At 48.5% G+C, this 16,160-nt stretch overlaps 1 protein-coding gene across 2 annotated transcripts; it reads left to right on the forward strand.

Moving 5' to 3' along the window:
- Nucleotides 1–596: 596 nt before the first annotated feature.
- LOC126532237 (inactive peptidyl-prolyl cis-trans isomerase FKBP6-like) lies at nt 597–15,481 on the forward strand. 2 transcript variants are annotated; one of them, XM_055071459.2, is made up of 6 exons: nt 597–891; nt 6,361–6,494; nt 7,125–7,362; nt 8,751–8,960; nt 10,708–10,931; nt 14,151–15,479. In XM_055071459.2, the coding sequence occupies exons 1-6, from the start codon at nt 787–789 to the stop codon at nt 14,401–14,403; spliced, it is 1,164 nt and encodes a 387-aa protein (XP_054927434.1). In that variant the 5' UTR covers nt 597–786; the 3' UTR covers nt 14,404–15,479. The 2 variants fall into 2 exon arrangements, with proteins under 2 accessions (XP_054927434.1, XP_054927435.1); XM_055071460.2 differs by lacking the exon at nt 8,751–8,960 and having other exon boundaries at nt 14,151–15,481.
- Nucleotides 15,482–16,160: the final 679 nt, after the last annotated feature.

A 16,160-nucleotide genomic window follows, 5' to 3' on the forward strand; every position in this document is an offset into this window, starting at 1 on the left:
CGATGAGGCGAGCCATATTGGAGGTCTCCGCATCGCAGATATTTGAGTACTGGGGCATTTTTTTAAATTTTATCGGCATGTGTATGCAGCTGCCGCAAAGTGCAAAAAATTCGCGGAATAATTAGCGTTTTTTAGCCTTCGTTAATGCAGTGTATAAATTGATCAATCATGAAAGCTGTCAGAAGAAAAAGCAATGAAGAACTGAAAACGTAGCATGAGAAATAGCAGTACATGCAACAGGCGTCAGTATTCATTATTATCTTCATTATCATCAGGTGTCGCCGGTGCTTTATTATCCTCATTGAATAGAGGGTCTCGGAACTTCGGTGGCGGCCGTTTCCTTTCAGCCTGAAATACAAATTTTGCTTTATCTTAGAACAAGGCAGTGCTAATCGGCAACCTTATTTAAATGAGAAGGATAAGAGTAACATGTCAACTGCTTGTACGTCAACTTTCCTAGAAACGCACGAGATCACTAGCACATTTTCGGATCCGCAGAGCAGCGCGCACGGCAAGACAAGACGATCCGAAACACACAAGCTGCGGCGACTGGCGTGCTTTTGCCCTCCCCCCCCCCCCCCCCCCCTCCCCGCAAGATGGCGACGCGGCGGCTTCACTTGACAGGCGCTCCCTCCACTCCAGCAGTTTTTCTTTAACCTCTTTGGAACGTGCCATTCTTGAATTGATCATCATTATTAAGGAGGCTTGTGCTGGCTCGAGCCCGCGCCGTCTCGTGCACGCATTCGGCGTTCGATCGTGCCTTCGAAAAAAAGTCGCGAGACGTGCATGGAGCTCAGCACAGAGCCATCGAAGCCACCGGCCCGGACGCCTGTCCATATATCCGCAACCGAGATGGAAGACCTGACTGAAGACGGGGGTGTCATGAAAAAGGTGGGTTCAGTGCGATAAATTAGCTGACTTCTGTTATATCGGGCATATTACTCAGTACGATATCAATGGAGACATTATACTCAGTCCCTCTCCGTTTACTCAAATTCAAATTAGCGGCCGTTCGTCGTGAAGCTATCAGCACAATGGAATTCGGTACCTCTGCTGTCGTGAACTGGTCACTGGCATCCGATCATTCAGCTATGGCGGCTGTAAATCATGCGTCACAACCTGACACATCAAGCGCAGATAATGCACCCCTGTACCCTGAACCACCTGCTGCAGGGCGCACGCAACAAGCTTCATTCAATTTGCCAGGATGCGAAGCGCGCGTGAGAAGCGCCCGCAGCAAGAAGACACCGAAGAAGCTGCAGGGCCGCTATTTTGTAGCGACGCCTTATGCCTTATTCTATGCTATTCTTATCATCCACCACACACGGCCGCCTGATCCCGTTGATAATGTGGGCAGACCGTCGCTCTGACCACTGGCCAAGCGCGAAAAGCCTGAAAAAGGATAGAATCGGAAAAGGCATCGCTACAAAATACCGGCCCAGGACTACGTTAGGAAGTAATGGACAACCGTTTCTTTTTTTTTTTTTTCAAGAGGGGATATGTTATATAAGGCATCGCTGCCTACCGCAACGTCATTAGAAGGCGCATGCTAGGAGCCGCCTAAAAAGACGAAAAAGAGGATGGAATAAGCGGAGAGGGGCTGAGTAGTGTATCCATTGATATCGTACTGAGTAATATGCACGATCTAACACCTTTGTTCATTGATGGCTGTAGCAGGTAGCCGCAGCCACCGTGGTGGTAGCACTGCTCAGGCCCCGCGTTCTTTCAAATGCGTGCGGCTCATGCGCGCGGGTATATATTAAGGCCGACACACGATTGTGCAGAACCAGGAAAGCTGATCGGCTGGCTTTCAGTCGTAGAAACGGTCGTATTGGGCCGTTATACCATTGGTGTCATTAGAAAGTTGAGCGCGTTGCGCACAGCGTCTGCATGCACAATACGCCTTTGGTGGCGTTTTGGCGTGGCGCTGTCATTGCGGCTTGAAACGCTTAAACGCGTAAGCGCCTACGCACCATCCAATGCCACGTTTGCTCCATCTCTCAATCTGGTTGCAGCACGGTGGAAGCTACAAGAATTCTTAGCCAATAGCAAGGCCGAATGCCCCTCGAGATGTACTCACCCGCGCCGCGTCGTCTGCTCAGCGTCTGCTTGCCATATACTGTTACATGTTCCAAGCGCCCGTGGTGTCGTCGTCTTTCTTGTGTGTGTTGTTTTTTGGCGCAAAATCTTTTCAGTATGCAAGATCACCAACTAGCCCAGCAGTTAACCCTTAAAAGTATGTTACATGTTCCATGGTTAGTGGATCGGCGCAAAAAATGTTTTGACACCGTAACGATAAGCTGCGTTTATATGCATGCGACAGCAGGGCTTCGGCTTACCTGTACGCTTTCCCTGCGGTTACCTTGCAGCCTCCTTAGCAAGTAGCACGCGCGAATGCCCTTACAAATGTTCATCCGCGCCACAGTGTCTGTTCGCCGTCTATATATGTATACTTGGCGTTTGCTCGCTACCGTCACCACGTACCATGCTAGAGCGGGGTAGTAATGATGAAAAAGAAAATTAAATCATGGAGTTTTACGTGCCAAAACCACTTTCTGATTATGAGGCACGCCGTATAGTGTGAGACTCTGAAAAGTTCGACCACCTAGGGTTCTTTAACGCGCACCTAAATCTAAGTACACGGGTGTTTTCGCATTTCGACCCCATCGAAATGTGGCCGCCGTGGCCGGAATTCGATCCCGCGACCTCACGCTTAGCAGTCTAACACCATAGCCACTAAGCAACCATGCCAGGTAATTAATGATGCAATGAATCATTAGGCTTTTATAACGTTCCGCATCGTCAATGCATCACCAATGCTAATGCTGTGGTGCCATCTGATAACTAGAAATCAGACAAGTTTTACGGCTCGGTGCCACGTCTGTAGTCCTAGCAGCGTGAAAACAAGAGGCCGATCTCAATAATTACGACAAAACATACCGAATGATTTGACGTCAGCTTGAAGTGAGACTCATATAGCAATGACGAATTTTGGCGCTTGTTTCTCGCTGACAGGGCGGATAGCCAGTAACAAGCGCGAATTCGGATCGAAGCGGGTGGTCGGCGCTGCATGGGCGCTGCTATTTCGCCACGGTTATGGGGTGGCTGTTACGATTACAGGCGTAACTGCCGAAGTAATTCCGGTATACGACGTGCACGCGCAAATGACCTAACATGTGACGTACCGCTGTATCATATTATGTAGCGAGTAAAAATGGCTCTCTAGTGTAGCCAATAATCAGCCAGCTATGCCCGGAACTATATGCAGTTCTTTTTTTTTAGCTGCACCAAAATTTTTAAAGATTGCCTATGGTAGATAGCACAAGTGTAAACCTTTATCTAAATTACTCGATGAGGCGGCCATTACTCCTACGAGAAATCGAAATATTCAATGGAATAGTTAACGTAATTACGTTAGTTAACCTTTTAATTAGTCACTTTACGCCACACATTTCAATCTAGGAATTATAGCCGCTGAGTTCGCACGGCGTATCCACTTGGAAAAAATTATCTGGGCAGCACCAGTTCTGAGATATTAAGTTTCCAACGAAGTGCACTGGTGTTCCGGTTACTTTTTTTAATAAACGACTGTTTAATGCATTCAAGCACAAAAATAACTGGAACCGCATGCATTTCGACAGACACTTTGAAAATAAATATCTCGGAAGTGGTGCGGTCCACAATATTTTTTCCAAGTAAGTACGCCGTGCGAACTCAGCGGCTATAATTCGTAGATTAAGATATGTGGCGTAGAGTAACGAATTAATTGGATAATTAGCGTAATTATATACGATAATTATTCAACTGAAGATTTTGATTTCTCGTAGAGGTAATGGCCGCCTCAGCGAGTAATGTAGATCAAGGGTTAGAATTTCTCTATCTGGCATAGACAATCTTTTAAAAAATTGGTGCAGCTAAACAAAAAAACACACCTTGAATACCGCTGCGCAAGGATGCTTGCCTGTGCACGCCTCGTACCTTCGGCAGTGCTGCAACCAACTTGTGATGTGGAATATAGGCGCACCTTTCTGAGGAGCCGGATGTCACAGCCTGCTGAAATTTGGAGACAATGCGAATGTGTTAGTAGCCAATAGTATAAAATCTGGATATATCCAATCGTTTTCGAATACTTCCCTTTGTCGACCGTGCATCATCAAACATGAAATTGAAGTAAACACGCGATAACTTTCATTCCATCCATAGTTGACATGATGTACTAGAGCATGCTACGTCGCTCTGGAAGCCAGTCTTTTGCGGCTGAACTACGACGACTCGCAATAGAATTTTGTTTATATCTAATACTGTAGTGAGTACTGTGCGGTACAACGTATAGATACAGCACCTAGTATGTGCTCTTTATCAGATTAAATACGAAGATGTTTCACTGCAACATAATTAATGCAATGTTGAAATTAGCAGTACGTTCAAAGATGTTCGATAATAACAGTAAGGAAGCTGTGTATTATTCGCCAACTATTCAAAAGGTATTCGATATTCATTTCAACTGCCTTGTGGCATTCGACTCGTATTCCGTTAGATATAAGAAACTGGGGGCCCTATAATGTAAAGCTATTCCGATATGTTTTTATTCCAATCTCCTGACGTCGACTTTGCATAACCGCCGACGCTAGCATCGGGCGGTCACTCGCAGGGTTGTCTGATGAGACCAATCAAACGCTGTCCTCGTTCATAGCAGGTCACTTTTTTTTGGCTTAAAAAACGAATAACATCACCTACACTGAGCGGCTTGTCTTATCTAATTCGCTGGAAAGAGCCGAGAAGCACGCTCAACTGGAGAGGGATTCGACAGGGCCGAGCCACTGCACTGAAAGTCGATAACTGGATGAAGAAGGTGGTGCCGGCGTCTGCGATTTGTGCGCTTTCGCCCACGTAGCTTGCTGTGGATGGTCGAAAATCACGGCGGCATGCAACAGAAGCTGAAGAATGACGCTAAAACGGATCCTCAGCAACGAAGGGTTGGCAGAATGAGGTCGTAAACGCGCCGAAAGGGCTCCAAAACCTTACACGGCCACGCAAGAAGTTTTATTATACTCAAATAAACCCTTGCTCTCCGGCAGGTTCGAGTCTATAGCCAGTGCCTGAGCGATCGGCGACATCCATCTTTTATTCCTTTCGGAACGGGGCAGCCTGCGGCTATTCAGAAGAAAACTCAGTTTTGTTCGGCATATTAATGCATCTTTAACACGTACACGTCACTTTGACGCGGTGCGTTTTCGCGATATTGTGACGTCGCGTGACAGGCAGGTGAAGTGTCTGCAGCCCTAAAACTTTTGACCAATAGCCTAGGGCTAATGGTGAAAAGGCGTCGAATCAGAAATAACTATTTTTCTTTTGTTCGGTCAAATTATGCATAATCAGTGTGTACACGTCATATCAGATGGAGAGCTATTGCTGTTTTCATGACGTCGCGTGACAGACAGGTGAAGGGGGAGGGGGGAGGGTAGGGTTAAAAAGTTTTTGACCGATCGCGGAGTGCTGATTTCAGAACTGGAATAGAGAAGTTTGGAATAGTCTTACGTTATAGCGCCCCGATATTCGCACGCCCCTAGAAATCTTCGTCACGCAGGAAACACAGCTCGGAGCATTGGCAACAAGCATGCAGAGCGTATGCATGACCTGAAATGCCCGCAAAGTTATACTCGCCACACCCGGAGACAATGTGAAAATGCACTTCATTTGCTACTCAGTGTGCTAACGAACGCATGGAAATGAGCAAATCAAATCTTCATTTTCTTTTCTTTTCCCCCTTATTGGCGTGTCGCGGTGCTGATGTACGTGCGTACCGGATTCTGCAATCCAAGGCTCCACAAGAAGTTGAAGTATTCTGGACTTGTTGAACAACAGACATTTCCCACCATAAACAAACAACGAAACAGTTCTCCGTCCAATTTCGACAGTTCTCCGCAGCTGTTTTCTCCCCTTTGTGGTGTTGGCGTCCCGAGATTGCACCAATCGCTGCCATCGATGCGACGTTCGACCAACCAACTTAGAGGTAAAGCGTTGCAGACCATCTGCGACCAGTGCGATTTCGATTTCCCTCGCATGCGACGGAAACTGCACTTCCGGTGCGACGAAAAGTGCGGCATTTGAAACGGCCTTTGCTACTACGTTCCTCAGGCAAATCCCCCCGTGGTAGCTGTGCGCGATCTTTCTTCTTCACCATTCGTATAACTCGATGTAAGGGAGCAGAAGACACAAAGGAAACCTTGCAGCAACAGAGCCTGACAGTAGATGGTAGCACACCATGCAGTCTCAATTCTCAGCCAGTCGCTTTTCTCATCAAGAATGTGGCCCTCATCTTGTACATAACTGTGTCGATTGGCGCGCGTTTTACCGCAGATCATGAAACCAGGGTCAGGGCCCGTTGTCACCCGACACGCTATCGTGACGTTCCACTACAACGCCTATGTCAAATGTAGCTGGACCGAGCGGATAGATTCAACGTGGATGCGAAACACTCCCCACCGCTGCAAGTGAGTGTCCCAGACCAGACGGTAACGATGCCTTCCAATGGGCGCGCAGGAGATCGGCCATGTTCTGTAGAAGGGAACTGGCGCTTGTCTCCGCTGCACCATGGAAACTAGCGTCATCCCTCGTGGGGGCACACTGCAGGCCGTTATGGCTGTTCCTGTTCGCCCATTGCGAAGACGCACAAGAGAGAATGTTGCCAATGGATCTTACTCCCGGCCGCCATGCGCATGCTGCTTCATCGCCAGAGAATGGCAGCCGTTGAACCAGCATATAGTTATCTGGTGCAAAGTACTCAAATTGCACTTCCCTCAATCCTTAGATTGGTTGAAAATATCATTTGCTTTTACATTTCTTATCCTTTGTAGAGTAACTGTTGTTGTTCACTTGCATCGGTTTCTCTTGACGATACTAATATTGTGCAGTATGCAGGTGCAATTCCGACTGCTACAATTTTTTTTTCAGCGCACAAATTGAGCATTTAGTGTATTCGCCGTGAAATATATAGTATTTTGTACTGCAACACAATACAGCACTTTCGCTACGTGGAAAGGTACTTATCAAATGATAAAAACAAAATCAAGTAAAATGCTTCAACATACTGCCTAAAGAGGAGTGTTTCCTCCGCAACGCAGCCTGGAAGAATTAGGAGTACTGGGGCTGCAGATCGCTGTGCAGAGTATGCGACGGGGCGAAGAATGTCACGTCAAGATCGCGGCGGGGTATGGATTCGGTGCCCAGGGGTGCCTCCCTCGCATCCCGCCGAACGCAACACTCGTTTATGAGATCGCTTTGGTAGACTTCACCGAGACGGAGGACGACGGCGGCGCGGACATCGACTCCCGACTAATGCCTACCAACACTCTCTTTGGGGTGAGTCGACAGCTTGCTGTCGCGTTGTATGGCACCGGTTGCTTGGTAGTGCCGTCTTCATGGAGTGTGGAAATGGTGTTGGCCAAATCGTGCACGGTACTACGACTAATTCCTGAGTATTACAGGGACGTACGAATGAATTCGGCATTTCACATTAATGCTTGGAGTAGCCTCTTAACGTCTCCGCGTTAATTCACGGAGTAGCGAGAAACTGCGCGCAGTGCTGCTAGAGATGTCGACGCGTCAGTTCGAAAAAGCCCTCGTCATGCATCCCTCACAAAAAAGGCCAGTTTGTGATTTCGTTGTGCTCCGTCAAATGTGAGCCTTAGTGCGGCGTAGGCCCTCTTCACAATAGTCTGTCTGCAGAGCTACCGCACGTCATAAACGCGATGCACGCCACAGTCACGTATCCGTACCTTGGATTGGGTTTCGTGTTGAGGTATACGCCCTTTACCTAAGGCGCCAATACGCCTATGGAGTTCCTTCGCTATGCTCGCTGGGGAGCGTGCGGCATGCAGAAATAGATGTAGTGCTGCCAGACAACGGCCTCAGAAGAGCACCTGAGATTGTAGCAAAGCGGGTGGTGCAGGACAATCAAGGCAGCACGCAAAGTGCAACGGGGGAATCGAAAATCTGGAACGAGCGTGGCCAAAGGCCAAAGAGGCCAAAGCGTACCGGGGCTTTGTTCGCATGGCGAACAGCTGAACGGTCCAGGTTCCTGCTTTGGTGCCCCCCTCGCTTTTTCTTCGTGTCTTGGAGGCGCTACCAAAGTGTCCTAAATAGTGGCGCGCCGCTTATGCATCGTACTTACGCAAATGTGAATGAGCGCGCTCTTTGTGGCGCGTACATGACGTCTTTAGACGAAGACTCTTCCCTAAGGCGCCGATACACTGTAAAATAATTTACACCCTTAAAAGCGAAAAAGGGTGTAAATGTGTCTATATCTCACACCGTAGGTTGTTGTTTGTATAACCAACACCCCAAGGGTGTGAGTTATAGACACATTTACACCCTTTTTCACGTTTAAGGGTGTAAATTATTTTACAGTGTACGCGGCTGCAGTCGGCTTTCCATTCCTCCCGTGCGGCGGCACTACAGTCGCCGCCTCTACTCAAAACAGGTTGACAATTACGCGCAATCCCGTCCGTACAACGCCACGTAGAATATCTATATATATGCAATCCCAGCCTAAGATCACTAGTGGGAGCCGTTGCTCAAGCGCTGCTTGCACAGCCCAGCATGGCGTCGCCTCTTTCTTTTTTTTTAACACCGTGCGCATTGCACTCGAAAATGTGGTGACATAGTCGCATTAGCCCGCATTGCCGATAGGTGCTGTGTCCTTTTGACGGCCTTCAGCGACGGCTTCTTCTGCTCTCCTTCCGACGCAGATCTGTTGTCGGAAACAACGCAACGGCAACCGTATCTACGCGGCCGGCAACGTCCCCGCTGCAGAAAGTTGCTACGCGGCGGCCGCTAAGTTCCTGGAGTCGGCGCCGGTTCCGACCGATGATAAGAACAACAACAAAAGGCGCAGGCTGCTCGTTAAGCTTTATTCAAATCGAGCACAGTGCGCCTTGCGCATGCACAATCCCAAGCTGGTACGTACGGGTTGACATGTGCTTGCCAAGCGGGCCGCGCGATTCATCCAAACGGGCTGATACAGAGTGGCATAGCTGGCGCTTTATCTGGCGCGCCCCTCCCGCGACAGCGCGGCGCCTTGGTGTTAAGAGAGCGTCCGCTAACTGGTGGTTGATGCGTCGTGGAAAAAGTACGCGCTCACAAACTCCTGCGGAGCGTGTTTGAGGGCGCTGCTTTTTGATACGCGCGGACGGTTAGTCACGGGATATTTTATGCGAAGCATATTAACGTAGGTTTCGGGCCTTCGCGCGACGCCCGGCGGTGGCCACCATTGACCTTCAAGTGACCTTCAAGTGACCTTCAAGTAGGTCACGTGACATGACGTCACGTGATGAAGTCACACCGGCTGCAGATGGGGCCTCATATCGCGCCGTCGGTCGCCTCCCGGCGGTGGCCACCATTGACCTTCAAGTGACCTTCAAGTAGGTCACGTGACATGACGTCACGTGATGACGTCTCACCGGCTGCAGATGGGGCCTCATATCGCGCCGTCGGTCGCCTCCCGGCGGTGGCCACCATTGACCCTGAAGTGAGATCACATGATGTGACGTCACGTGATGACGTCACACCGGCTGCAGATGGGGCCTCATATCGCGCCGTCGGACGTCGCCCGGCGGAGGCCTCCACGCTTCGGTTCGCGCCGTCGCGCGCGACGCGGCGGCGGCGCCACCATCGCTGCATCACGTGATATGTGACGTCACGTCAGGGATGAAGCGGCGCGCGCCCGCCGTCGCGTCAGTCTCTGTGCCCGCAACCGCGCCAGCGTCTTTGCGCCGGGCGTGTATGCGGTCAAGATGCCTCCAACCCGCCGTGGTTGCTCAGTGGCTATGGTGTTAGGCTGCTGAGCACGAGGTCGCGGGATCGAATGCCGGCCACGGCGGCCGCATTTCGATGGGGGCGAAATGCGAAAACACCCGTGTACTTAGATTTAGGTGCACGTTAAAGAACCCCAGGTGGTCTAAATTTCCGGAGTCCTCCACTACGGCGTGCCTCATAATCAGAAAGTGGTTTTGGCACGTAAAACCCCATAAAAAAAAATAAAAAAAAAAAGATGCCTCCAAACGCTAAGGATACGCTAAGGTTAAGCCCAGTGGATGCTTCGCATCCACTGGACTTAACCTTGATAAGCCTCCAATTTTTTTTTATTTTTCTCCGGCTGCTATCAGTCGGAAAAAATTAACGGACAAAAAGTAAATGGCTGAAGACATAAACAGTTTTAAGTTTCTTTCAATTTTCTACAAATTATTCATTGATAGCATGGTATTCAGAGCAGTAGTTAAATATTAGATAAATGCAATTTATTAATGAATTGAATGGCATCGAAAAAAATTTCTTGGCGGCTGCTCTACTCGAATGTGAACAATATGCACTTGGTCATAAACGCGATGCATAATAGCTTTGACGTCCTGCATACATATGAGGATTTCATGCTTATCGCGCTGACGCAACTCGGCGTGAGGCGACGCCTCATTGACAAGGCCCGAGCCGGCGTCGCCAATGTTTGCGGGCTGCAAATGCTGTTCAGTTGCATCGGTTCCCGCGTTGGATAAAGAAGGAACGCAGCTTGCAGATCATGCACTGTTCCAACGCGTGGTGATCGGGTTGCGCCGTGCTAGTTCGCGGGGAGAAATTTATTTGATCTATACCGTGTGAATCCAGCTCGATGACCCTTTGAATACCTCTAAGGTCCTCCCCAACCTCGTTCAGGCCGTCACGATCTCCCGGCGTGCCCTGCTGCTGGACCCAACAAACGCCAAGGCGCTTTACCGATACGCTGTGGGACTGCGCATGCTTGGCGAGTACAAGGAGGCACATCATGTGCAGCGCCGTTTGCTCGCTCTGAAGCCGCAGTCTGCGCACGTCAAGAAAGAGCTCCTGTTGCTGGAGGGCGGCCTTGTCGAACTGGAGCGAGACTACGAAGACCCGTACGAGTGCGTATACACTCTATTCAAGCGCTTATGCGTGCGCGCGCACTCTGTGTGCTAACCACCACTTGGCGGCTGAAGTGAAGCTCTCGGAACTGTGAGTGAGTGAGTGAGTGAGTGAGTGAGTGAGTGAGTGAGTGAGTGAGTGAGTGAGTGAGTGAGTGAGTGAGTGAGTGAGTGAGTGAGTGAGTGAGTGAGTGAGTGAGTGAGTGAGTGAGTGAGTGAGTGAGTGAGTGAGTGAGTGAGTGAGTGAGTGAGTGAGTGAGTGCGGTGGGCGGGCGAGATTATATTACCCTGTTTCACTCCATATATATCATTTGTTGATATTAAAGAAACAAATTATGAACTACATTAAGAAAGAACGTTAAACAAAATATTTATTTCAACGTTTCGGTCGGGGACCGCGCTATATATAATCTCAATTGCGAATTACTATATTGCATTGAGAGAGGCATCATCGACAGTTGTTTTTCTATTCAACTGACGTATACCTGATTCACTGACGGTGACCATTCGGGGCCGGTAAAATATTTTAATTCGTTTCCTGAAATCGCACAAAATCTACATAGGATGCAGGTATAAAAGGCAACGAATACCTGACAGAGGTCCCTGATCCCACATAGCAGTAGCAGCAGTACAATGAATAAAAAATACACAATTTCCACAAACATTCTTAATTAAACAAAGTAATCGCAGTTTCACCTTGAAAGGGGGAGCATTGATTAAGACAGCAAATTATTGGACAGCTATAGGCTGTAATCTGAGTTGTTCTATCAGCTATATAAACTGCTGTAAATATGCGCTTACTAACTAAATTAACAATGACAGTGTCACGCGCGCACAGGCAAACACGAACACACGTCACTGGATGACCGCGGACACTCGCTCTCAGAACGCTGGTGTGATGATGGCAGCAGCATCGAGTGAATTCCCTTTCGGGCTGCCTCTCGCTTCAAAGCGCAATAGGCGCGCGAGAATACAGCGCAAATGAAGCCACCATCTCGGTTCGGCTAGCCTTCGAACCCACCTCAGATTACCTCCAACAGCCGCGGCCGGTGTAGAAGCGGAGACGCAGTCTACCCTGGCTCCCCCCCCTCTCCCCTTCCAGCGCGCGCAAAAAGCCGCCGAGCACCCTCCTCGCCTTCCTGACTTGCGCGCGCGAAAATACGTGGTCGCACCAAGCCACCATCCTTATCGGCTCAACCTCGCATGCTTTCCCTCGTACCTACAACACACGGCGCGCCGCCGCGATCTTATCGCACTTGTACTTCATACGGAACCTCACAGCGACGACAACAATTCTCCTGGAGTGCCCGTATAATTGCTATCGCAATAAAATAATTGGCGTTTTAGCTATTCAGCACAAACTTTATAGCGATGGCTCTTTCCTGTCCTATTCCTTTTTTTTTTTTTTTCGCCAGTGGTCAGAGCGACGCTACGTTCGCTTTAGATCAGTGATCAGCTATCCATGAACTGTGGACAAATGTGACTAATTAAGCGTGAGCCGGAAATAATTAGCACGCAATTAAGTTGCTCAAGCATCGCAGTTAGAAGTTCCTTATGATTTTTCCTAACTTCTCAATTGATACCTTGACAATGTGACACTAGTGATCCCGTTAGATTATTATAATTTAGATTTGGTTATGCTAGGTTAGGGTGAATTTATTGTCAACAAAAAGTTACTAGCGGCAACTTCAGTCAACAGTAAAAGACATGTACTTAGTTTCCTTCGCATAATGATCCATCTCTTGTTCTCTTTTCTTTATGTTAATGCATGGCAGCTAGGACATTCTGTGTATATTGGCCCACTGTCATGACGGTGAAGAATGAGACACTGCCAAAGACGTGACATCAGTATCGCCCAAAAGGCGAAGCATCGATTGCGATAGCAAATTAGTAGACATACGACGACAATACGAAGTAAGGATAGTAATTTTATGGGCCGTATAGACTCGTGAATTTTCGCTTACTAAATTAACAAGAATGCTGTCGCGCGCGCGCAGACAAACAGAAACACCTCATTCGGTAAGCGCTGATATTCGCTGTCAAAACGCTGGTGTGAGGAAAAGCAGCAGCGAGCGAGTTGTCCTTTGCGCTGCCTCTCGCTTCAACGTGAACTATGCGGCGAGAACACAGCGCAGACGAAGCTATTAGCCCTCGGCGCACCTATAGACTCTGCACTCATGGCAGATCGCTTTCAAGACAGAGCCCACGCGGCCACGCTCAGCCGCGCCATACGCAGCCGCCGCCGGAGTAGAACTCTCCCCCCCCCCCCCTCCTGGTGCCTTGCGTGCGATGGGAAACTGCGCGCTCCCCGCGTTCCTTCCTTGCTCGCGCGAGATCAAGCCACCACCCTCGGCCCACCCTCGCAATCTATCTGTACGTCTACAGCATAGGCGAGCGGCAACGATGTTATTGCACTTGGACTTTCTGCGGGACATCATGGCGATGGCGACGGCAAAAATGCGCCTTGACTGTCCATATAATTGCTATCGCAATAAAAGCGAACGTTTTATTGGGTGACCCTGATTGCTCACAAAAACAAGCAACACTCGGAGCAAAACGAAACGGCGAGCACGTAATTGTGGGAATCTGATCTACGGCTCAGACGCGTCGGCTATTTATGCGTGATTCATCATACATTCCAGCGTAATCGCTGGTGCGCGCGTACGTTCTAGAATGTACACCGCTATTCGAGTAGCTCATGAAATGTGATAGACAAGGCTCCCGCGTTAGAGAAATCGAGATAGTTCCGATACATGAAGACGCCTCCTGCGTTGAGCGATAAGGTTGTAACAGTTGTAAACGGGTGAAAAACTGCCGCCGGAAAACGATTAACACGCGTGTCATTCTGCATTTATTACCATGCTCTGTAGGGGCCAACAAAAAGCAGCATGCACGTGAGGCATTCTCTTAACGGAGTCTACTTGAGTGGCACAAAATGTTTTCTGCACTCTTTTGCTTTATATATTTAGTGTTTTCTGCCTTCACTGAAGGTAAAGCAGCCTATAGTACAGCCCACGCCATGCAGCGCCACGGTTGTTAAGGTGAACTAACAGGTACAGGCAGCGGCTCGATATGATGGGAAGCTGATGAAAATTGTGCAGATTGCTCCGAACTCTATTTTTCTGCCACTTTACGTTTTGCTCCATAGTGCGAGCGTTCGTCGTATATTGACCTTGTTCTCTTGGTCCTGTCCATGTGCCTCACACGTCTCAACAACAGGGCTTCGGACGAGCTGGATTTGAAAGAGGCGTTTCAGCGATTGTCCATCGAACAGGCCGTGGAACCGGTCACCAGGAGCCTGATTCGACAGGCCTTGGAAGCGCTCACTACGGCAGAGCCGGGCACCGAACTGTCTTTCGTAAATATCTTCAGCCGAGAAGACCTCGCTTACATCAACATGGTGTGTTGGGACCTAAGGCTTCCGTGCTACGACGTCCAGGGAGGCCTCAAAGCGCGCCGCCCTTTGTTGTGAGCTCGTTCCATCCTTTGCACAGCCGGATTTGTGTACCACAGGCACCGGCTCCACCAGCAGTACATGGCAGCCGTGGTGCGTCTAAATAAAACCGGCCGCCAAAAAGTGTCGTGTCCCTACTGAACGCTTATGTCATGGAGAAATAGTGAAGCATTTCAGTATGTAACTCCAACTTAACCAGAGGGATAACAAACCAATTGACGATCACGTTCGAGCATGCACGCCACCCTGCTTGGTTAAATTAGCAGGGGGTTAAATTCGGTGTTTCCAATACGAAGGGAACTTGGTGCACCAGCTATTCGTATTGGAAAACTAGCTATTCTGCATTTTCGAATATAGAAACCAAATATTTCGCAACAATGGACTGCTAGAAGTCGGGTTAGAGAGCTCCGCCTGCTAAGCCATCGCCACCTCTATTTTTCTGGCTAAGCAAAGTGTCACGAATGACTAAAATTGACGCGAAGCGCGGAGTTTTCGAAGCAATGCCAAAAAGAATTGAGTAATGCAAGTTTTGTTTTTGGTTTCGCGTTGGACGTCTATAGACTACCGGTGAGTTTTGTTTGTTGCCGGCAATGTACTGTTTCTTGCAGTGTATAGCCACGTAGTTTTATTTTCTTTCTTCCGCTATACAACCAGTGCCGTTTTCTTTGAAACGTGTCATTTTACGTGTCTACGGCACAGAAGTCCTTCGGCAGTTTTTCTTTTCTTTTCCCACAACTACTTATCTTTCTTCAACCACCATTTATTCAGCGTTCTCGAGAAGCGTTCATTTTGACAGGCTATTCATGGAGTCCTGTTACTGACGATTAGTGATCTTCTGATTAAAGTTATTTCTCAATGACCCTGATAGTTGGCTGTTCTTTTTTCACTAGTCTGTACAAGCGTGGTACACAACTATACTGAAATAAGCATTTCTGCTCCAAATATATGCGGCTGCGTTCGCCTCGATTCGGTGTTCGATACTTACTATTCGTATTATAGGACATCTTTATATTCGCTCATGTCTAGTTATTATAGAATGAAGCAAGAATTCGCCATTAGGTTAGGTCAGTGTAGCTCGCTCTGGCTAGAGCGACTTGTCCATCTCGCCGCTTTCCGGCTGACCGTATAGGTGCACCCATCCGGGTGAGTAGAGGACGTGCGTCCGCAGAGAAGGCGGTACATGCCTTCTGTGTAGAGAAATCACACACGGGCATATCGCTCTCTGCAAGCCGATTTGCTGAAACACAGCTGAAGGGCCCGGGACGAAAGAACCTAACTTAACCTATACCAACATAATTCGACGCTTTGTCAAGGGTATTAGTAAAATATACCTCGAAGGAAGTCAGTTACAGTGGTTTGACATATAGTGGAGATCAATCCGCTTCGACGATTTTCATCATCATCGGCAGCAACCTATTTTACTAGCAATTATTCAAATCCAAACTGGGTGTACTGATGAGCTGATTGGTCGGTTTGCCTCTGTATGGTTTATGCCCACTATGGAGGATCCGACTATTTTTTTAGGGGATGAAAATAAAAAAAGGAAAATAACAAATACGTAAGAATGTAGCAAGAAAATCGTACTGAATTTTCTCAAGATTTTCTCAAATGGTGTCGTTCTGCAGGTGACTACATGAAGTTGTTTCTCTCAAAGGCTGCGCAGTCATCCCTGAGGCAATGTTTGTCTTTGACAGTGCCCGCGACAATTCTGTCTTGGGAGTCTCTGATAAGGAGGACAATATCAGATTCGCTATTCAAAAGTTTCGAATGTTCGC

This window comes from Dermacentor andersoni, chromosome 5 (assembly GCF_023375885.2).
Source record: "Dermacentor andersoni chromosome 5, qqDerAnde1_hic_scaffold, whole genome shotgun sequence".
Taxonomy (NCBI): domain Eukaryota; kingdom Metazoa; phylum Arthropoda; class Arachnida; order Ixodida; family Ixodidae; genus Dermacentor; species Dermacentor andersoni.